Source organism: Trachinotus anak, unplaced genomic scaffold (assembly GCF_046630095.1).
Source record: "Trachinotus anak isolate AG129_WGS33_773 ecotype Australia unplaced genomic scaffold, CSIRO_AGI_Tana_v1 ptg000019l, whole genome shotgun sequence".
NCBI lineage: Eukaryota > Metazoa > Chordata > Actinopteri > Carangiformes > Carangidae > Trachinotus > Trachinotus anak.
The window spans coordinates 4,413,810-4,434,453 of NW_027273870.1; the positions used below are offsets into that span (position 1 = coordinate 4,413,810).

Genomic DNA, 20,644 nt, shown 5'->3' on the forward strand with positions numbered 1-20,644 from the left:
TTAACCAAAAATAAATACATACTGTAAGTTCTAAAATCTTATGAAAGGTAAATGTGTGACGACAAACGCTGTTTTCTCAGCGTCAGGTAGAGGTGTGGTGGACACCAATAAACACGAGGGCCCCAGCCAATCACTGCCAGATCACTAAACATGCCACAAGAGGGGGCTGCAGGGCAGAACTCTCATTTACCAAGTTTGCTCTTTCAGGGGTCTTCACCGGCCCCCTGGTGGTCTGTGAAGGCCTGACCATGCATTCAACAATGTAGCTTCACTTTTTATTTTATTTAATTCTATTAAACACATGTATTAATTATTATTTCTAAATAATAAAATTGAGGAAAATACATAAAATTTAGAAAATCCAGAGTGACTTTTAGGATTAAGATTATCATTCCTAGTCCCTGGGTCACAATCAGTCAAAAAAGCCCAGCTGTATTTAATAATTTGACAGTAAATATCCTGTATACAAAATTAAGGCTTTTCAACACTGGTAAGTATTTTTGTTCCTCAGTAGGTAAAGTATAGCATTAAACTTATATGTAGCAAGAACATTTTTTGCTGAGAATGATACAATATTTACATCTATATGTCAGGTTTCTAGTTACACAACCATATTAGATGCAAACTAGCCAACTCTAAATTGTGCCAAACAACAGTTCACGGTCAGTCATGCTCAACAAACTAAGTTATAAATTGAAAGCTGATGTCTCTACAGGAAAAAAATGTAAATCCTTCACTGACAACATTATGGTTCCCCAGGCTTTGTGAGTGTACACTAGAGAATAGGCGGATGGGCGCCACCCTGAGTCTTACTGATGGAGGAGTAGTCACAGGCCGAGGAGCCATTTTTATCTATGTCAGGAAATGCATTTCTGTCTGTTGAGCCTGTGACAGAATCATTCTGGAAATTGATGCTGGCATAGTGGAGCTGGTCTGTGGGAAGGTGGACGGTGGCATAAACGGACAACAGCGTGCCTCCCGAGCTCGCCTCCTGGTTCCGCTCTTGTATCTCCTCATAATCATGACCTCCATGATTCTCCTGGGGAGGAGAAGGTGAGTGGTGTGACAGATGCAGGTGCTGTACACATATGCAAACTCATAAACACAGAAACACACACAGGCACACACCTCTGTGTTTTGTCCATCTTTGATGCTCTGCTCTGACGATCCCCCTGAAGTGCAACATGCTGAGACAAGAAACATATGCATGGATGTAAACAAAAGGATATTTTTGAATCTGCATTCAGAGTTACTCCTCACAGTGAAAATCCTGTGCAAAAAAAGAGCAAAAGTTTGCCTCCTTAACTCAGTCACTCAGTAGATCTGTTTCATGTCACCTGTAATGAACTTTACTTTGATAGGCTACCAGTGATCTTTTTGCAAATCAAAGGGGAATTCAAGACAAGAGAAGAATATGTACAGAGGTATGTACAGTATGTGCACTCATGGGGTTTTGCAGGATAGCACTGAAGCCAAATTCCCATCCCTCACCTTGTGTCCCGGGGAGTTTGTGTCTGTACAGTATTAGTACAGTCACAACTATCCCTATTGTTGGCAGGCCTGCTACCACAAGACCAATCATACCTGCAACCAAGAGACAACAGTAGAAACAGCTGAGGAATACATGAAGTCAGCAGAGTTTCATTGTGTCATTGTCCTCTGGAGTCAAACTTGAAGGAGAGAGTGTGTTTAGTGTGTGTTTGTATATGAAAGGAGGTAGAAATAGTAAAGTGTTTAAGTCACCATAGTTTGAACGGTCATCATGGAGGGTTGTTGCAGATGGTGTTGCTGTTGTTGGCTGTGTTAAATGACCTAATTTTTTGGTTGTCTTGTGTCTTTCAGCTGTAGGCGAAGGCCGAAAAGTGATAAAGTTAGAGAAGTGAAGATGGCACAAAGGAAATAAATGCATGCATGCAGAAGAAAACACACACACACACACAGATGTTTTTTAATACAGGAAGCCTGTCGACCATTTTATACACCAGGTTTTACTGTTCCCCATTACTGTCATATTAGGTCTTTCTCTTATTATTCAGAGCAGTGGTAGAGAGTTATACAGAAATATAAAATTATTCCTTTACATGTAAACGTCCTGCAGTCAATCCCTTAGTGAAGGGAGGTACAAAATTAAAGTATCAAAAGTATAAAAGCATAAAGCAGGTTTTAATCCTTTAGATTTTCATGACCTCACATGACCTTTGATGCTGTTTATAGTCTGTCATTCACACCCCGGCACTTTTATCTGCAACAGTTTGTAAAACTGTGTAATTACAGCTGTCAATACATGTAGTGAGGTATGAAATACTCAAGTAAAATACAACTGCCTCTAGCACAAACTTGTTTTCATGCATAGGTACAAAATAAACAAGCTGGTATTGTGTTATGGTGTATAATACTAATGTTCCCATGTACTTACCTACAACAAGGTGGATTTTGTTGACCTCAGCATGGTCCCATTTTCTATCAGAGCCACACCAGTACGTTCCAGAATCAGCTGTGCTTACATTGTTGATGTACACATAGAAGTACTTCAGTCTTTTGTTATCCCTTATGGAGAACCTGTCTTTAGTCACATCTCTTTCCCCTTCTGTTGTACGTGTTAGCTCCTCACAGTTTAAAGGATTCTCCCCCTTGCACAGATATTTTGTATTGTTCTCATGGCTGTGCGGATAATGACACCGAAGATTTGCATTTTCTCCAGTGTCATGAGTTTCTTTTCTTGGCCTAATGTCAACCCACCCTGAAAAACAGGAAAAAAATATGTTTATACACTTGTGTTATGTTGGTTAGTTTTGAAACAGGATGATTGAAAGCAAATCAATACTTACTGAAAATATGGAGATTGATCTTAGTTAAACAAGCAATGGGACTGTCGTTGTTAACTGTTTTCAAAGCACACCAGTATATTCCAGCGTCCTCCTGGGTGAGCGAGGAAATGATCACAGTGTAGACTTCTTGCTCTTTATGATCTATCATAGAAAACCTGTCTCGTTCTGTGTAATTTGAAGTGTATGTTGATATTACATTCTTGCAATTAAAGTTCTCCGCTTCTTTGCAGAAGTATTTGATTTGGTTCTTTCCCACTCCAGGACATGTGCAGTTAATGGTAACAGAGCCTCCAAGATATGCTGTCTGCCTCACTGGTGTATCATCACCTGCCAGAGAGCAGAGTTGAAGCATGACTGAGCATGAACTGCAGGCTGAGCTTTTCTCTTAATGTAGCACAACTTTATATAAATCTCTCTTTACATACCAATACCTGAAGGTTCAAAACTAAAACCTGCCCTCACCACACACAGTTGTTTGCTGGACTATCATTTTTGTCAGTGACTTTATTATATTATATTATATTATATTATATTATATTATATTATATTATATTATATTATATTATATTATATTATATTATATTATATTATATTATATTATATTATATTATATTATATTATATTATATTATATTATATTATATTATTAAAACTGTGTTCTTAGTTACTCACTTATTTTATTTTGACATCCAACAAACTTACATGTCTCTTCACTATTCTTTACGTCTGCATTTTACTTACATTTAATGTTGACAGGTTTTCCATTATTTCCTGCCACAGATAGTAGACTCACACTTGCTGTCGTAAAAATGCAACAAAAAAAAAAAAGTTATTTCATCTTAACAGTCACACTCAAAGTCACAAACACAAATAGAAGAATAATATATTACCTGTCATTAAGTAGATGGTGACTTTCAGTGACATTCCCATTGTCTCAGTCCAGCTTTTTCCACATCACTATTGTTTAAATCCAAGTTTATCAAATATTAAACCAAATTTCTCTACAGTCATTAAATATCATGAAATAAGTTAACTCCACTCTGATCTTCTCGCTTTATTCTCTTGATGTCAGCTTCTCCTTTTGCATGTAAAACTTGAAACCTTGCTTTTCGAAATGAGGATATGAGTGTTTTTCTGCTGAGAGAAAAGGGTGTGACAGAGACAGGGAGGGAGATAAGAGGGTGAGAGAGAGAGAAATAAAGTGTGAAAGTGATGATTCATATTCAGAGTAATTATCCATCTGCTGCATCTCATGATTATCTGTTTAGATGTAAAACAAACAAACAAACAAACAAACAAAAAAACCCTAATACAACCGTACCTCATAGAACAATGACCAGCTATTTATATCTAGACTGCAGGTGTTCCAGTGATCTACCCATTATGTGAGGATGATGATTAATGTACTCTTTCTAGAAAGTGGGACAGCAGTGCAATGAAGTATTCAAAACCTGCTTTAATCTACACTTAAAAACATATACAATCATATGATCCATATATCAACTGTGTTCATATCTGTCATACTTGAATTCAGCAATGACCCTCCATTGTAAGAGACATGAAATATTTCTATTTCTATTTTATAATATTTCTTAGCCAATTAAAATGCACCATTTTATACTTTGACCATGTCCTGGTAACTAAATCGACTATAACTAACCAGCTAACTAAAAATAAATGTCAAGATTTTACATCAAAGTTCACAAGATCAGGAAGACAGACAAAACAGGAAGTGGAGTAATGTTTTCACCTTTCAAACATGAGCTTAGATATACACAGACCCCACTGTTTTTAAGTGGATATGATATCAACTTACTATATTCATTCATAAAGGTAAATGTCCCATGTTCCTCAGTGTGGAGAACACAGGATGCTTTATTATGCTAATATGATATATTGATATCATATTACTATGATGATGATGATATTAGTGTATATGATATGATACCATGTATCAACTTAAATTCCATAAAATTTGTCTTTTACAACATGAACCTGTTTTTTAAACTTATATTTATTTACATTTTTGACAAATTGGCAGCATTAAAAGTATGCTGAATTTGCTTCCATCCAAGAGATGTAACTGTGAAACCTCTTATCTTTTGGTAGAGGTTAGCCACCTCCCCCCACATCCTGCTTCTGCACCAAGCTAACAGACCAGTCCACTGAACGCAGAGAAACCAAACTGATATCAGTCCACCACCCGATTCCCGGGAGGACAGCGAACAAGTCGACTCCTCAATGTCATTGATGTAATTACTGGCTTTCAAATTGTAATGCAATATTTCTTCCTGAAAAATCCACTATGAAGTGTTATTAGGTCACAGCCCATAACTGAACACTTAACATAACACAACTTACCTTATAAAGTTGATAGGTAAGCAAACAGGTGTTTTTTTTACACATTCAGAGGATACAGAGCAACAATATCACACATTTGGAGTTGTGTCTGAAATCCACTCTCTTTTCGCTCTGTTTTTGGTCTCTGCCAACTCTTGAGGCAAATATATCCTCTTTTAACTGCTAAATGCCCCACTATGTTTGGCTAGAGTTTAAAGCTTTTCACTTAAACGTTCTTCCCACTTGATTTATTACATCAGTAAATGTTTCCCTAATGAGTTTATGGTCTTAATCTCTAGTTTCAAGTCTTCTTAAATACAACATGATGCTCATTTTTTGAATTATGGTCCCATTTAGAGGAAAATAGACAATAAAGCAGGGTATGCATTGATCAGGGCGGGGCTACCACGTGATTGACATACTGCACCACACACAAGCAAACCTGCCTGACAATCAGGATGGAGTACAGAGCAGGTCAGATCCACCCCTTACTCCTCTTCAGCTCCACCTCATGTAGGGTTGCCACTTGGCACTAAACCATTTCATAAACTTGTGTGAGCCGGGTGATATTGTGGGTTTCTCACTGTGAGTGACGCTTTTCAAATACAACTAATAAAATTTAAAATTTAATTAAAATGAAAAAAATAAAAGTATAAATCATTACTTATATGAAAATATAAATTATAGCCAAAACTTGAGACAGTTACAGATCTAAATTTAACATTTTCACATTTTCCTATCCCTTTGATTTGTCATATATTTTATTTCATTATTTAATTAATTTCTTGCTGCCGTTCAATATATCTTTACAAGTTGTTCCAATGGTTTTGGCCCAGTGTAAAGCACTTTCATTGTGTGTGTTTGAAAGGTGATGTAAATAAACTTGACCACCAGATGGCATCATTACCAAAACCTTTTTGATAGAAAGTTGCCTGGGATTTTTTAGAGTTGTTTTTTTTTTTTTTTTTTTTTAGAGTTTTAGAGAAGGCTAAGACCAAGACATTACCCAACAAATAATTTTTAAATTACAATGCAACTCAGATTTGTCCTTAATAAACTGTTGTGTGAGGAGTTCCTCGTATGCACCCCTTTAGACGGTGTGTTGTTTCACTGGCTCTCTCTTTCACTGAGGAAAAGAATCCAGAGAGCATAGGTTTGTTTAGACTCAGATACATAGTCGTACTTATGAAGATATATATCGAGTATATGAATCATTCACTGAGAGATGAGTGATCCTGAACACAATAAGTTACACACAATTTAAATTACAGCCCGACAATGACCCAGGAAGTTCTGGAGTTAATCATAAAGTGTGAGTTGAGTTTGAGCTGAGACTCATGTCACTGAGAACCTGAGCTTCTTCCTCATATTATGTTCTCAGTTTCTATTTTACTCCAGCTGTGTGTGTGTAGGTCTGTGTTTGTGTGAGTGTGTTTACATGGGTATATATGGATGCTAGACATTTCACTTCTTCATTATAATCAACTACAGATGCTGATGGAAAATACAAAAATACCTACCTCTTTCTCATAATATCAGTATTGCATGAAATAATAACTTAATTCAGAAATATTAGAATAATTGATTTACAGAAAAATGTATTTACAATTACCTCTGAATTTAGTCTTAGAAATATATGTGAGCAGTGGGTACAGTATTTGCTCTTTAGCATAACACAGCAGAGGGAGATGCTGCACACAACTGTGAAGATGAGTTCAGACATTACAATAGACTGATGATTCATCTGTTGATATGTCTGCAACGGTGGAGTATGTGACCTCTGCAGGGTGAGGCGTGGCAGTGCTGCAGTCTGTGTGTTTGTTGAAGACGACAGCGGAGTAAACTAGGCCGACTGGTTGCTTCTGAGCCTCTGGCGAAGTGGTGACGTTGGAGCAAAAATTGTACTTGTGGTCTCTGCTGGTATCTTGGTGCTGAGTGGCCGATGAGCTGGAGACGCCATCAGTCCTGCCGTCTGTGTGTCCGTCCTCATTAGCTGTTAAGGAGGAAGTGGCGATGGGGTGTTTCAGACTGGATGGTGTTGCATATTCTGTGTTATTGCTCTTTCCTGTGTAGAAAGCAACAAAGTGACTGTGACAAAGTTATAAATCCCTGTGAAATGAAAACTACATTACCACTACAACTACATTACAACAACTACATTACTACAAATAGAATAAAAAATAAAAATATAATGTATTTCTATTTATACTATTTACTTTTGTTTTTACTCCCATTTTTCATGAGTGAAAAAAAAGACTTTTTCTACACACAGAGGGTTTATTTCACTTACAGTTTGTTCACAAATGTGTTTAAATGTGTGTTAGTGAGCATTTCTCTTCTTCTTGGCCAAGATCATCCATCCACCTGACAAGTGTGGCATATCAAGATGCTGATTACACAGCATGATTATTGCATAGGTGTGTCTTGGGCTGGTCACAATAATAATAATAATAATAAGGTATTAATAAGTTATTTATCAGGCTCTGAACTATTGGTTTCACATGACTGTGGCAACAGATGTGCATTGGTCATGGATCAGAGAATGAGTCAGTATCTGGTGTGTTGGCCTCGTGCAGTGCGACACATCTCCTTTGTACAGCGTTGATCAGGTTGTTGATTGTGGACTCCACTCCTCCTCAGTGGGTCTGAAGTTACTGTATACATTTGTGAACAAAATCTAAGAGAAATGAACCCTTTGTGTGTGTTAAAAAAATGCTAGATCTTTATTTTCATCTACTTCATCAAAAGCAAAAGTGTTGCATTTATATTTTTGTTCATTGTATTTAATGACATCGCATAATTGTTGCATCATACCCCTCCCACACATTTTGTTTCAGACAGACAAGTCAAAAATAGCCCAAAAACCACAAAATTTCAATTTTTATTGCAGAATCTGCCCTGCACATGACACACTCTGTCCTTAGATGCTCGATTTGAATAAGAAAAAATTTCCACTTCCAGTTAAAAGATCCTTTTATTGTGTAAAAGATCCTTTTAACTGGGAAAAAAAATGGAGGAAACCCAAGGAAGAGCAACTGACAGACAGATGTGTGTGCGCTGAGTCCCAGTTAAGAAGAACCAGTTCAAAACTTTGTATTCCAAGGAGCCATTAAGAAATTTTATGTTTTGAAAAATTTTGATTCTGCTTAATAGTTCCTTTCACTGGTGTTTGTTTCAGTTTCAGTACCAGGACATGTGTAGCCATGTTGTCCCCTCAGCGGGTTACAGTTGCAGTACAGTGAATGGAAAAATACTGAGGTCTATTGTGAACATGAATATATTATGCCTTTCAAAGCGTTTTAAAAATGAAGTTTTTTTCTGTGAACTAAGCATATCACCTGTTTTGGCCCCACCCCTCAAAGAATCAGAAACAGAATCGTCCATTATCTCTACCACTTATCCATAAGGGGGGGGGCTGGGCGAGGGCAGGGTACACCCTGGACCCAGTGCTACAGTGATTGTCAGTACGTGACTTACTGTGGCTTTCAGAGCGGTTGCCAAGTCTTTAGTGGGTGGTTTGTAAATGGCTGCTACCGTGTTCAATGTAGCTGACTGCCTACTTGCAAAGGTGACAGCTGTACAGTATGTTTCAAAATAGGAAGTTGCATAGATGTATTAAGATGGTTAGATATTCAGCCTCGTTGGCCACTAACTATTGCAACATACACAGACCATCATTGTGAAAGAAGTGTCTGTAAAACACTTGACAGTTTACCAAGAACTGTAAACAAGGTCAATTTCTATTGTGAATTTTTAAACAATGATGCAATAGTGGAAAAAAACTAAGTAATTATACTTGTGTGCAATTCTGTGATACTTATGGTTTAACTGAGTGTTTCTATTTCATGTTACTTTATACTTCTACTCCACCACATTTACAAAATACAAAATCAAATTAACTTATAAATTTTGATGTATTATAATAAGTTAAGCTATGAGAGCAGTATATAAAGTAATTCAAATGACTAAATCTTCGCATTCAGTACCCAGTTCTTCAAATACATCTTTGGGTGGTTGTTTCTAGTGGTTGTGTTTATAAATGGTTGCTAAGTGGTTGCCATGGATGTCTGACAGTTGTTAGAGCACGATGAGGTGGCTGGCAGGTGCTTGGTATAATTTTCAGGCCAACATGTTACTAGACCATTTCTAGGCTGTTGTGATGACTTTGGTTGTTTTTTACCTGCTGCTTGAAATTGCCATCGTATTCTGAAAATATTCTCAGTGAGTTGGGTTTGTTTCATACCAGAGGATGCGCTGGTGTCTCTGTTTCGTTGTCTGAAGAATATCAGTAGCGCCATCGCCACAGCCAGCACAACCACCCCGAGACCTGCTCCCAAGTACACCAGCTTCGCTGAAAAAGAGACACCATCACGTCTCAGTGATGATGTATCACTCAGGACTTTGTCTGTCACACACGTACACATCTACACACACCCAGACATTGCCTTACTAGGACACGAAGCATTCGTATTAACTGCCTCACCTGAATTTGGTTTTAGCAAGCCACCAGGACCTTCTCCTGAAAGACAGAAAAAAGGAAAGGAATTGTGTTAATTTTGTTTCCTGTCTTGTCTCTCAGTCACATGTTGTCGGCACGGTGCAAAAAAAAAAAAGAGAAAGTCAGTTTGAGACAGTGTTGTGAAATACTGAGTACATTTTGGTGAGAACGATATGACGCAAAAGAACAAATATTGTAAACGATGAAGCATAACACCATCATAGAAGCTATTCATGTACAGTGCAGAATCAACTCACCCGCAATGACTGTGAGGACTACTTTATTGTATGTGTCCACACCAACTCTTTCTATTCCACACCAGTAAGTTCCCGAGTCTTCCTCGGTCAGTTGATAAATGGTCACAGAGAATGTGTTTCCTTCATCTGTAATACTGTATTTCCCTCCTTTATTCTCTTCTCTGCTACTTATTAAGATGTCGCCATAGTCACACTGTCCCCTGCAGAAATATTTGACGTTGGAAAAGGCGTTGGAGTGAGAGCATTCTATTGTGATCTTCTCGTGAAGGATTCCTGTTAATGACATAGCTTCAGCCTCCCATGATCCTGCGCAAAACATACAGACGGCAGAAAAAAGTCAGAGCTTCATTTAGTTTTCAACCAGCTCATTTGTTTCACTGTATGTTTTCTGTAAAGTCTCCTGCCAACCTGATAGACCTAGCTTGTTCTGCAAAGTAAAGTGGTTCCCAATCTTTTAAGGTTCTTTTGTCCCTGACACAGGTCCCCTATGTCTATGAGATGTTGGTAGTTTATTTATTCAAGACATTAAGAGGTAAAGTTATGTATATTTCATTTAAAAAGTGGATGTTAGAGAAGTCTGAAAAGACAACCAGGATTTTAAGCAGAGAGTCCAGCAGAGAAAGATACCAACCACAAAAACACCAAGCACAGATAACAGAGCAACAAAAGAGTGAATCTCAGTAAACTTACCTGCCGCAAGAAAGACCAAAATGGGGAAAATCGCCTCCATGCTGTTCATACAATTCAAAAGTTTTCTCACTTTCCTTTGACTTTTCTTATCTCAACCCTAAATTCATGTCTTTGCATCTCTCTCCAAATGAATGACAACACTGCATTTACCATAGCTTCCTCTTTGTTGTTGCACTTCCTAAGTTGAGCTAACTTCCTCTCTCTCCAAAGCAACTTAGAACATGTGAGAAGCATCAAAACGTTCCTTCCATCTCCCAACTGCGTAGCAGTAGACGTTTAACACGTAAAAGGTCAGTAAAGAAGCGACATGGAAACATTCTCAGATATTACCTTGGTTTATTTCTGTGATATTTATCATAAAGCAAAGTGAGACACTGATCTTCTTTGTCAGCTGACAGCTCCAGTTGAGACTATGGTATCTCTTTTCAGTCTGTTCTTTGTGCCATCCAAAGTGGCACGCTTACATCTAAAAATAACAAAACACAGCAAAAAAAAGTACACTATAACTATTTTACTTGCAAAACTTCCTGAGTTGCTAACTTTTGAACGGGTAAACTCTTCTTTAATCCACACACAGTAAAGGATATTTCTGGTTTACTGAAACCTTGATGTCATTGTTGCAGTTTTCTCCATTCCTATCATTGATAATATTCTAATGGCCAAAACTTCAAAAATAAGACCCAAGTTGTAAATAAACTGAAAGTACACAGTCATATCAACAGTTAATCTGTTGTTTGAATCCCAGATCTCCATCTTTAGGACCGCTGTTTCCGTTAAGGCTGTGATAGACGTGCTCCTCCAGCCGGCTGAGATCCAGATGTTGGTACTGGCAGATGTGCCCTGGTACGTCCACATCAACGTATTCACCGAGGCCGAGAGTGACAGTGGACTCCCGGTGCTTTGCAGTGCAGAGGGAGCAGAGGTCAGGAGATGGCGGCGATACAGGTGAAAGGTCAGCGCAGTCTTGAGCAAAAGAGGTGCAGTGGATTTCATGTTCAGTTACCACACCGGGCATCATTGTCTCGTAGTCAGATGATGCCTGTGGAGAGAACAGAATAGAAACCTGCTGACAGTGGACCTGCTTCTTGCAATTATTTTTAGTGTTTGTTGGGCTGACAAACGAAACTAAAGTCTACAGCCAGACTGGCACTTCTGTGCTTTGAGCTGAATGCTAACATCAGAATGCTAACATGCTCACAATAACAAAAGCAAAATTCTGAACATGTACCATGTTTACTAAGTTCGCCATCTTGTGTTAGCATGTTAGCAGGTTAATGTGCTAATTATCTGTAAACACAAAGCACAGTTGAAGCTGATGGCAATGTCATATGTTTTGCAGGTAACTGATCATAAAACCAAAATACTGGACAAACTGACCTTTTGACCTGATGGATCAAGGATCACCAATTCATCCTTAAGGGCAAATGAATGTGTGGACCAAATTTAGTGTTAATCCAGTTTGGATCAAGGTGGTGGACTGAGCCACTGACTAGAGCCACGCTGCTGGCAAGTTCCTGTCAAGTACAAACCTCTCTGTTCTGCCGTGGGTGGGATCTTTGGTGTTTAACAGCCCCCAGAAGACAGAGTGTAAACAGACACACAAACATCATCGCTGCCACACACATCACTGCAGTCAGGAACAGCGGCATGTGGAGCTCTGCGGGAGAAAAAACGACAGCTGAAGTTTACCTGGCGGAGGATTCACACATACATACACACACGGAAAATTATGAATAATACGAATACAGGCGGACACACACACAAACACGTATCACTCACTGTCGACCGTGAGATCCTTTGGAAAGTTGGGCATTGCAGTTACTGAAATGTAAGAAGACAAAAAATTAAAGTTTTTATATGCATATGATTGAAATAAGCACACAGAGAGACCTGATGTAGTGTTTAGGTCTTACTTACTGTAATGTGTGAGATTTTCTGGAGGTTTTGCTGTTGTTAAAAAAGCAGCAAAAAGATTGTTTACAGAAAGTTACATGTCTAATTTTACAAACCTGTAACAAACAGAGTGGAACTTATAGAAAGTTCAGAAAAGAGGAACACATACAGAATGAGAAAAGTAACCTGGCTCAGTTCTCATTGACAGCATGTCTTGACACTTTTAGTTCACGATAACTATGCAGATATCTCAGGACAGAGTGTCACAAATTTAAAAAAAAAAATCTGTTTTAAGAGCAGGTAGATATTAAATCAGCCCTGTTACCTAATGCAACAGCTTGCCAGAGATAGCCAGATAAACGAGACAGTATCTGTCTTTTAAAGTTATGTCTTCAGTAAAGTAATCAGTGACCAGAATCCAGATTTTACTATATGTATTGAGGTGAAATTTTCATAACTGGAGAACATGTGTAACGATGGGCTGTGACATGACATACTGTACCTCTATCAACAATCAGTTGTATTTCACTGATATGATCGGGAGACAAGAGGATGTCCACCCCGCACCGGTATGTCCCGGTGTCCTCTGGGACGAGTTTGTCCACCTTGACGGTGAGGATGGCTTCAGTGGTGTTGTCGTACAGAGAGAAATGTCCGTTTGTCACCCACTGGTCGTGTGTGTCTGTCCGTATCAAGGGCTTGTCACCATCATTGCAGAGGTATTTAACGTTTTCCTCCAAGCCTTGTGGATATTCACATCTGAAGGAAAATGTTTGACCCTCCACACCGGTCACAGCTGTGACTTTGCCGCTGATCAGAGCTGTCAGAAAAAACTGTGTTAGTTGCATAACTGTTTTGTTTCAGTATAACAGAACTGTCTATCACAGCAGCTTAAAGAGTCTAAATTCACAGCGTACAGCTCACCTTGGATTTGTAGTAAAATCATGATGACAGTTACAGTTGTTCTCCATGAGATCCAGGTTGCTCCCATCTCTCCCAGTTTACCTTCAGTTCCCACAGTCAGATTCTCCCCGAGCTGCATGAAGAGGCAGCAACCTGCACTAAAGACTCTGACTGTGTGTTCAGTCACCTGTTTTCAGGTCCATGTGTTTAAACCTCTTCCTCTTTCGTGTACACATTTGTCCACACCTAACATTCCCTATGAAAGTGAAATCAATGTGACTCAAAAACTGACCACTGTGTGCCTTCATAAATTATTTTCTACACCAGCAAATCAAGAAAACTACGTTTTTTATTTACTTAAGAACCTAATGCAAGTTCAGTTTGTTCCATCCTTCCAGGCCACCTGATCTTTCTCTGTAATTCATCTGTGTTATCACAAACTTTTCTTATAGTATCTGGTGCCACTTCCTATTAGTAAGGTATGAATGGGACAGACAGCAGCCAAAAAGATTTTTCACAATGTGCCAACCCAAATTTTGTTATTACTGACTTACAATGTATAAATAAGTGATTTATTTACAATCAGAGCTGTACCAATCAGTATTTAATTTTTGACACTGGATCAAATGACTTCGTATAATGTGAATGGTTTGACTCATGGTGTCGAACCTATAGAGACTTATGACCAGACTCTGCTGTGAACAGCTCTACGGAGTATCTCATTGTGTTGGGTTTACAGCCTGTAACTTTACTGTTTTGAGTAACTCTGCCACTGTCATTACTGTTGTTTCTATAACCACCACAGACAGCTGTTTCGGTTTTCATTGGTAAACCAACTGCACGCTAACTGGCCAGCATTAATGCTATAAGCTGGCAGCAGTTTGTTCTGCAGCCCTCCAGTGGCCAAAATAAATAAATAAGTATGCTTTATTAAAATTGGCACCTCTCATCATCTGTTTCTTGCCATGCATTATTAATAACACCTGATCTGTGTAATACTTCAATACTTCAATTTAACATCCAATAACAAGCACAGTAAGAGTGATATTTAATAGGAACATGAATTTAAAAAATAAATGTGAAAGGTGAGTTCAGGACTGAAGCCATAACACTCATCAGTTTATTGTGAAAGACTGAAAGCAAGTTGAATCAGAGAGCCAGCTTCTTTCACTCACTACTCCTTCTGTCATTAGTCTGTTTAAACCTTGTATCCATTCACACGGTTTCCTCTTCTATTCTCTCATGTAAAAATTCAAGAAATACTGTATGTCTTCTGTTATTATCCAAACTAGTAATCCCTAAACATCCTTTCTTTTCACTTCATTATGAATAGATGTCAAAGAGATGTTGTCCCATATCAACAAGGGGACATTATGTTTCTCAGTAGTAATGTGCAGGAAACTCCGATTTGATGAGTTATATCAGTGTGCACTGTTGTGCGCTACGGTGTCTTTATTGATACAACCACTAGGAGTCACCCTAGTCTGAACCTTTAACTTACACATATACAAATACATGTATTTCACTGTGCAGACAAATCTTACTGCGGCCACTGACTGGGTAAGGCCCCTTCTCCATACTTACATGCTCTCAATGACATGCTCTCTCTCACACACACACACACACACACACACACACGCACACTCGTTTTTGTCACAGGATAATGTATTGACTGACATTCATCCACTGGACATGCACCTTAATCGTAACCTTATCTCAACACTTAGCTTGTCTTCAGCCAGAAAGCTTCACACCTGGCTGACCTTGTGTGGACCTGCTTTTTGTCCACGAATAAGAGGTGAGTGGGATTTAGACACACACAGCAGAGCTATCTGGTGAGATATAGCTAAATCCCAGTGTCCTGTAATTGAAAAGTTAATTTTGAGGCTATAACATTTTAGTAACCAAGTTAGATATCTCAGTGATGCCATCTAATTATAATTTAGAAATGACCAAAAACATTTATTTAAAGATTAATTTATTAAAGTAGCTCTTAGATCAAATGGACAACAAAGCATAAGAAGAAACATTTGTATATACAGTGTTCAGCCTAAAAAGTATAAAGCATAAAGTTAAGGTTTTACAGTTTACATATGTTACATAGTTTGGCTAAAAGCTTTTCTGTAATTACACTCTTTTGCATTTCTGAGACAACAAGTACCACTCCCGTGAAGCCAGTGATGACAGGAGGTTTCTTTCTTTTGTGCATTCAGATAATCAATAGTCATAGTAAAAATAATAAATCGTTCTATTTATGAAGCACCTTTCATGAGTAAAATACAGCTGTTTTACAAAACATACACCTTAATATCCAATGCAAGAGCACTGTGATGTTACAGTTAAAAAAGTCTTAAATTATTCTCTCAACAACAACAGAGTCTGTAAAAATTCAACATTTTAAGCTTCACCACGATACATTTTCATACAGGGCTACAGTATCAGATTGCATGATGGGATTCCTGTCATTGTTAACACCCTGGTCTATCTGAGCTTGGACTACCACCACCTTCACCTTCATTTTTCCCTTCTATCTCTGCTCAACTATCTGGTAAAGCAGATTTTCAGAAACATGTAAAGTTTTGTGTAAAGTAACTCTGTACAGTAACTATGAAAAATAACCTTTCTTTGTTTCCTTCTGACTCTTCAAAGTCAGAAGGAAACATGTCTCTGTACACACAGGCGATAATGAACCTAGATCAGAACAAGACAGGACGTGTCTGCACCTCTCAGCATGTCTTTGTAAATTAGGAAAATTTAGTTTGAAGTGACAGATAAATGTTGCTTATGAGTGGAGAAGCAGAGTAGGGCATACAGTTCATCTGCCCATTAATGCCCATATAAATCATACCAATCATATCTTTGACAAAACTCAGACTGTTCTTGATAAATCTAAACCAAACCAAAGAGATCTGGGCCTGGACTCACTGCTGGATCTGGAGTGACTAGTTGCCACATTCCTCGCACAGCTCTCTCTCTCTGTGGATTTTGCTGTAGGTTTATTTGAGTCTTGTCTAAGACAGCCATCACCTGCTCTTTCAGACATTATAGGTGGCAAAGGCTTGGTGTGGACCCCTGAGGTGATACCATGGTTGTTTTGGACGTTTGCAGCCGAATACCTTGACAGCGCAGCGTCTGTGCGGATGTTTTCATAGATATGAAGGTCTAGCACACATTCAGCTTCTGATGCAGATGCAGACGTTGATGGATCCGGTTTTGGGCGGCGAGAGGAAGAGGTCCTGTCAGATATTTTTTTAATTGACTGCCCTTCGCCAATGTTGCCATACTCACAGTCAAACTGTTGAACAGTGGAAAACAAAAGAATCAAATCATACACCTGTAAAACAAAACGCTACCCAAAATTGTATCACACTTTTCTCCATATTGATATGTATCAACAGCAGAGTGAATGGGCAGAACTTGGCTAGATTTCTCTCCACGGGTCTTTTTCACCAAAGACATTTTGACATGTCACAGTAGGAAATTCCATTTAGCTACTCCAGTTTCTGGTTCCTGGGATTTGTTCACGTTGATTCACTGTCACACTGTCATGATCCACTGAAACACTTGAATAGAACAGAGCTATTGATAACATTATTAGTGATGCCTGTGCTTTTCATGCTATGACAAGTCAAAATGTCTGCACTGAAAAAGGCTTGTTTCTAAAACCCCGCTGCTCCAAAGATCACTGCTGTAATGCACTGAGCAGTGTAATACACCCACACAGCTGTGCAGCCTTTGCTGCCATTTTACACCAATTAGTTGAACATTTTGAGAAATCTGCTTATTCATCTTCTTGTACAGTAAATATAAAGCTACTGTTAGCTTAGTTTCGAAAAAAAGACTGAAAGCTGCTGTCATATCCCATTGCTGCTGGTAGGCAGATTATAATATATATATATATATATATATATATATATATATATATATATATATATATATATATATATATATATATTAGCTCATGTCTCCTGTGTCTGTGGCTTTATATTAACAGAAACTCATGAGACTCATATACTTATTTTCTCATTCAACTCTCAACAAGACAATAACCAAATGCATTTCCTGAAATGTCAAATGCTGCCTCTTGTATGGCTGAGAACAGTTGTGGTTAGTTGTGGCTTTCCACAAATTCAAACTAAAGAGCAATGTGATTTGAGCGACTTTTGGAAAACCCCTTTTCAAATGCTGACTTCTGAAACCAGGAATGGAAACTTGATTGTTGACATATTAGTTTAATTTGCTGTCAACACAATCGTCACGTTTCTCTAGGAAGAAAGTGAGGAGACACTGATCTCCAGTTTCTATCTCTTACCTCTGTTTTATCTGCTCTGATGAAGGGTCTGCATTTCCTGTATCTTGCTGCCAGCACCAAGGAAGTGAGAATGACAATACCACCAACAGTAGCATGCAACACAGTGCCTAGCCAGAGACAAGAAAATGGCTCAATAATTTTATGTACCCACAATAAGTGTCAGTCACCGGCTGATATTCATGGACCAGGTGTAAAGCAAATGATCAGATAGAAACTCACTTGTTCTCATTCCCTGTTCTCCTCCACTATTGGAGTTTGAGGCTGGAAGGCAGGATCCAATATTACTGTCTACACATTTTATCTATGATTTAATTTTTATAAGGATTAAAGAGTAATTTTTAAATCAAAGTGCATTTTCTTCCTACCTGTTGACTGGTTTATAGGAGCACTGGTGTAAGACGTTTCTTCTCCAAATGTTTGTGGTGTTGAGCTGGAAATATGCTGATATGTCCATGTGGGAGAAACAACAGGTATGGCTGTTGTTATAACTGTATGGGGAACAGTGGTGGAATCGGTATACAGATCCTTTACATAGGTAAAAGTACCAATACAACAATATAAAAATACCAAAAATCTAAGTCCTTCATTCAAAATTCCAGCTAAACATACTTAAAGTACCAAAAGTAAAAGTACCCTGTGAGTAAAATATGATTATATATGTTATTATTAGATTGTTGATACTGATGCATCAATGCAGAAACAGTGTTTTACTCTCGTAGTTGATCAGGGTGGAAGTAGTTTTAACTTCTTTATATACAACCCATTAGTTTAGTTGTGTGGTTCTCCACCTATAGCGGACCAGTGACGACACCTGGGTGTATCAGGTGCAGCAGGGATGAGTGGAAAGTCCTTCTGCATCGCCTGTGTACGACGGCATCTCGCCGAACTGCTGAGGCTGCAGTGTGTGTCCACACCTTACTGCTATACTGCCCTGTCTCTCTGCACTGAGTTTGCCTTTGATAAGGGTCGTTAGTAATAATCCAGTGCTGATGAGTGGTCGGAGTAGAAGGGAAAAAGCAGTCATGTGATTTTTCTTTATCCTTGTTCAGTGCGAGAGAGAGAGAGAGAGAGAGAGAGAGAGAGAAAGGGAGAGAGAGCACATTGGAAAACTGCCTCCCTTGGCCTAATGTTCTGTTAATTTGTAGAGATAATCATAGTTTATACGAGGGGTTCTGCTGTGACTATATAGTACACATGTAGCTTCAACTTTCTCCTGTAATAACATGCAACTGCTAAAATGGGGAAAGTATAACAATGATAATGATAATTATTATTATAATTTAACATATTTTTCCCATATATAAACTTTTTTATTTTGTTATCTGGATAACTTTCTTCCCAGACAAACATAGTGGCCAATTTATAACTAGACAGGTGGGCTCATAACATCAACAAATAGGGTGGCCTGGGATGAATTCAAATTCCCAGCCTCAAAAAATCTGTTTACAGTCACATGATGGGGACTCGTCTTCCTTATGAGGACAAAGAACAAGTCCCCATAACATAAATCATTTAATTTTAAGGTGAAGACATGATTAAGGTGAGGGTGCGGTTTGGTTTAGGTTACGGTTAAGGAAAGAGTTAGGTAAGTAGTGGTTACGGTCACGGTTAGAGTAAGTCTCCAGGAAATTAATGTAACTGGTATGTCCTCTGAAGTCATGTAGACATGATGTGTGTGTGTGTGTGTGGGTGTGTGTGTGGGGGGGGGGTGTCAGGCAAGTGGTGGTTATGGTTAGGGCTAGGACACGTCAGTAGGAAATGTGTGCGTGTGTTTGTGCGTGTTTGTGTGTGAGTGTGTGAGACAGAGAGAGAGACAGAGAGAGAGACAAAGAGAGAGGGTTAGGATTAGCCTTTGATGATTATTTCCATAAAATCATATAAAAGGAGAACTTGATCTTTGGTGAAACTGAAACCAGTGAAAATGGACATGTGAAAGATTACTAGATGCCAACCAAACACCTTTTGTAAGGTGTCACGAGCCAAAAACATTGGAAACCATTGGTTTGTCACTATTTGCTAAACTTAAACCAATATTCTTCTTGTAAAATATCTGAAAAGTAACTCCAGCTGTCAGGTAAATGTAATGTAAATCTACGTAAGAAAAGTACAATATTTCCTTCTGAAATGTTGTGGACTTGAAGTATAAAGTAGCAGAAATAAATTGAGATATTCAAGTACAAGAGCCTGCAAAATGTGCAGTACAATATCTAATTACATTTATGGAATGGCATTTCACAGCTGATGGGGATTGGAGAACGCAGAGAGAAAAATAAATTAAAGTGCATAAATAAATCTTATTGAGAGTGACAGTGACAACATCGTGCACTTACCCTCCTTCACAGTCAAGAATACCGCGGTGTATGTATCAAAACCAGGTCTGTCCACGCCACACCAGTATCTCCCTGAATCTGACTGCTGGAGCTGACGGAAGGTCACAGTAAAGGCTCCGTTCCCCGAGTCCACCAGAGTTATCCTCCCTGACTCTGCTCTACTACCAGACTTTACAGAAACCAATACATCTTCGGCCTCTTTACACATATCTTTGCAGAAGTATTTAATGTTTAGCCAGGCAAGTTTATGCGAGCACTCGAATGAGACTTCTCCCCTCTCGAGTCCCTCTACATGTATGTCGGCTCCTTCTGTCCACGTAGCTGCCAAAAATACATGATGTGACAAGTGTTATAGCATCACTGAATGCTTAAATGAATAGTTAGATAAATGATTATATGTATTTTAGGATTACACTTACCATATAAAAGACAATAGAAGACAGAGATGGTCTTCATTGTGATCGATAAAGTGCCAGCTCTGTTGTTGTTTCTCACTCTGTGGAGTCCGTCTCTACCTCTGTGGATTGAGTCAACATCTATATAAGCTCTCAACTATTAACCTTCCTCCTGTGGTTTTCACTGTGAGCGGAAGGC

General features: G+C 38.5%; 4 protein-coding genes across 6 annotated transcripts; all 4 read right to left on the reverse strand.

Moving 5' to 3' along the window:
* Positions 1-502: 502 nt before the first annotated feature.
* LOC139637101 (polymeric immunoglobulin receptor-like) lies at positions 503-3,924 on the reverse strand. 2 transcript variants are annotated; one of them, XM_071505630.1, is made up of 8 exons: positions 3,718-3,924; positions 3,569-3,625; positions 2,829-3,155; positions 2,417-2,740; positions 1,744-1,842; positions 1,492-1,584; positions 1,129-1,187; positions 503-1,039 (listed from the first exon to the last, which is right to left on the reverse strand). In XM_071505630.1, the coding sequence occupies exons 1-8, from the start codon at positions 3,755-3,757 to the stop codon at positions 776-778; spliced, it is 1,263 nt and encodes a 420-aa protein (XP_071361731.1). In that variant the 5' UTR covers positions 3,758-3,924; the 3' UTR covers positions 503-775. The 2 variants fall into 2 exon arrangements, with proteins under 2 accessions (XP_071361731.1, XP_071361732.1); XM_071505631.1 differs by lacking the exon at positions 1,492-1,584.
* A 2,815-nt stretch (positions 3,925-6,739) lies between these two features.
* Positions 6,740-10,796, reverse strand: LOC139636901 (uncharacterized). Its single transcript, XM_071505302.1, has 5 exons — positions 10,613-10,796; positions 9,923-10,228; positions 9,651-9,686; positions 9,411-9,518; positions 6,740-7,232 (listed from the first exon to the last, which is right to left on the reverse strand). The coding sequence occupies exons 1-5, from the start codon at positions 10,659-10,661 to the stop codon at positions 6,883-6,885; spliced, it is 849 nt and encodes a 282-aa protein (XP_071361403.1). The 5' UTR covers positions 10,662-10,796; the 3' UTR covers positions 6,740-6,882.
* A 137-nt stretch (positions 10,797-10,933) lies between these two features.
* LOC139637106 (CMRF35-like molecule 9) lies at positions 10,934-13,602 on the reverse strand. 2 transcript variants are annotated; one of them, XM_071505655.1, is made up of 6 exons: positions 13,430-13,602; positions 13,008-13,325; positions 12,530-12,559; positions 12,392-12,433; positions 12,142-12,269; positions 10,934-11,651 (listed from the first exon to the last, which is right to left on the reverse strand). In XM_071505655.1, the coding sequence occupies exons 1-6, from the start codon at positions 13,545-13,547 to the stop codon at positions 11,328-11,330; spliced, it is 960 nt and encodes a 319-aa protein (XP_071361756.1). In that variant the 5' UTR covers positions 13,548-13,602; the 3' UTR covers positions 10,934-11,327. The 2 variants fall into 2 exon arrangements, with proteins under 2 accessions (XP_071361756.1, XP_071361757.1); XM_071505656.1 differs by lacking the exon at positions 12,530-12,559 and having other exon boundaries at positions 11,178-11,651.
* A 1,725-nt stretch (positions 13,603-15,327) lies between these two features.
* LOC139636457 (trem-like transcript 4 protein) lies at positions 15,328-20,603 on the reverse strand. The gene is made up of 6 exons (XM_071504554.1): positions 20,470-20,603; positions 20,051-20,371; positions 18,086-18,208; positions 17,940-17,981; positions 17,721-17,827; positions 15,328-16,703 (listed from the first exon to the last, which is right to left on the reverse strand). The coding sequence occupies exons 1-6, from the start codon at positions 20,504-20,506 to the stop codon at positions 16,278-16,280; spliced, it is 1,056 nt and encodes a 351-aa protein (XP_071360655.1). The 5' UTR covers positions 20,507-20,603; the 3' UTR covers positions 15,328-16,277.
* Between the last annotated feature and the right edge of the window lie 41 nt (positions 20,604-20,644).

Coding starts and splice junctions, on each gene's coding strand:
- LOC139636901 (XM_071505302.1), bottom strand. CDS start 10,661: ATGAACAGCATGGAGGCGATTTTCCCCATTTTGGTCTTTCTTGCGGCA. Junction 9,687..9,922: donor AGTCCTCACAGTCATTGCGG/GTGAGTTGATTC, acceptor TCTGTCTTTCAG/GAGAAGGTCCTGGTGGCTTG. Junction 9,519..9,650: donor CTTGCTAAAACCAAATTCAG/GTGAGGCAGTTA, acceptor TCTCTTTTTCAG/CGAAGCTGGTGTACTTGGGA.
- LOC139637106 (XM_071505655.1), bottom strand. CDS start 13,547: ATGCAGCTCGGGGAGAATCTGACTGTGGGAACTGAAGGTAAACTGGGA. Junction 13,326..13,429: donor GATTTTACTACAAATCCAAG/GTGAGCTGTACG, acceptor TTTTTCTGACAG/CTCTGATCAGCGGCAAAGTC. Junction 12,434..12,529: donor AGAAAATCTCACACATTACA/GTAAGTAAGACC, acceptor CTTACATTTCAG/TAACTGCAATGCCCAACTTT.
- LOC139636457 (XM_071504554.1), bottom strand. CDS start 20,506: ATGAAGACCATCTCTGTCTTCTATTGTCTTTTATATG. Junction 17,828..17,939: donor AGAACAGGGAATGAGAACAA/GTGAGTTTCTAT, acceptor GTCTCTGGCTAG/GCACTGTGTTGCATGCTACT. Junction 16,704..17,720: donor TCAGAGCAGATAAAACAGAG/GTAAGAGATAGA, acceptor ACTGTTCAACAG/TTTGACTGTGAGTATGGCAA.
- LOC139637101 (XM_071505630.1), bottom strand. CDS start 3,757: ATGGGAATGTCACTGAAAGTCACCATCTACTTAATGACAG. Junction 3,156..3,568: donor AAAACCTGTCAACATTAAAT/GTAAGTAAAATG, acceptor GCTCTCTGGCAG/GTGATGATACACCAGTGAGG. Junction 2,741..2,828: donor GATCAATCTCCATATTTTCA/GTAAGTATTGAT, acceptor CCTGTTTTTCAG/GGTGGGTTGACATTAGGCCA.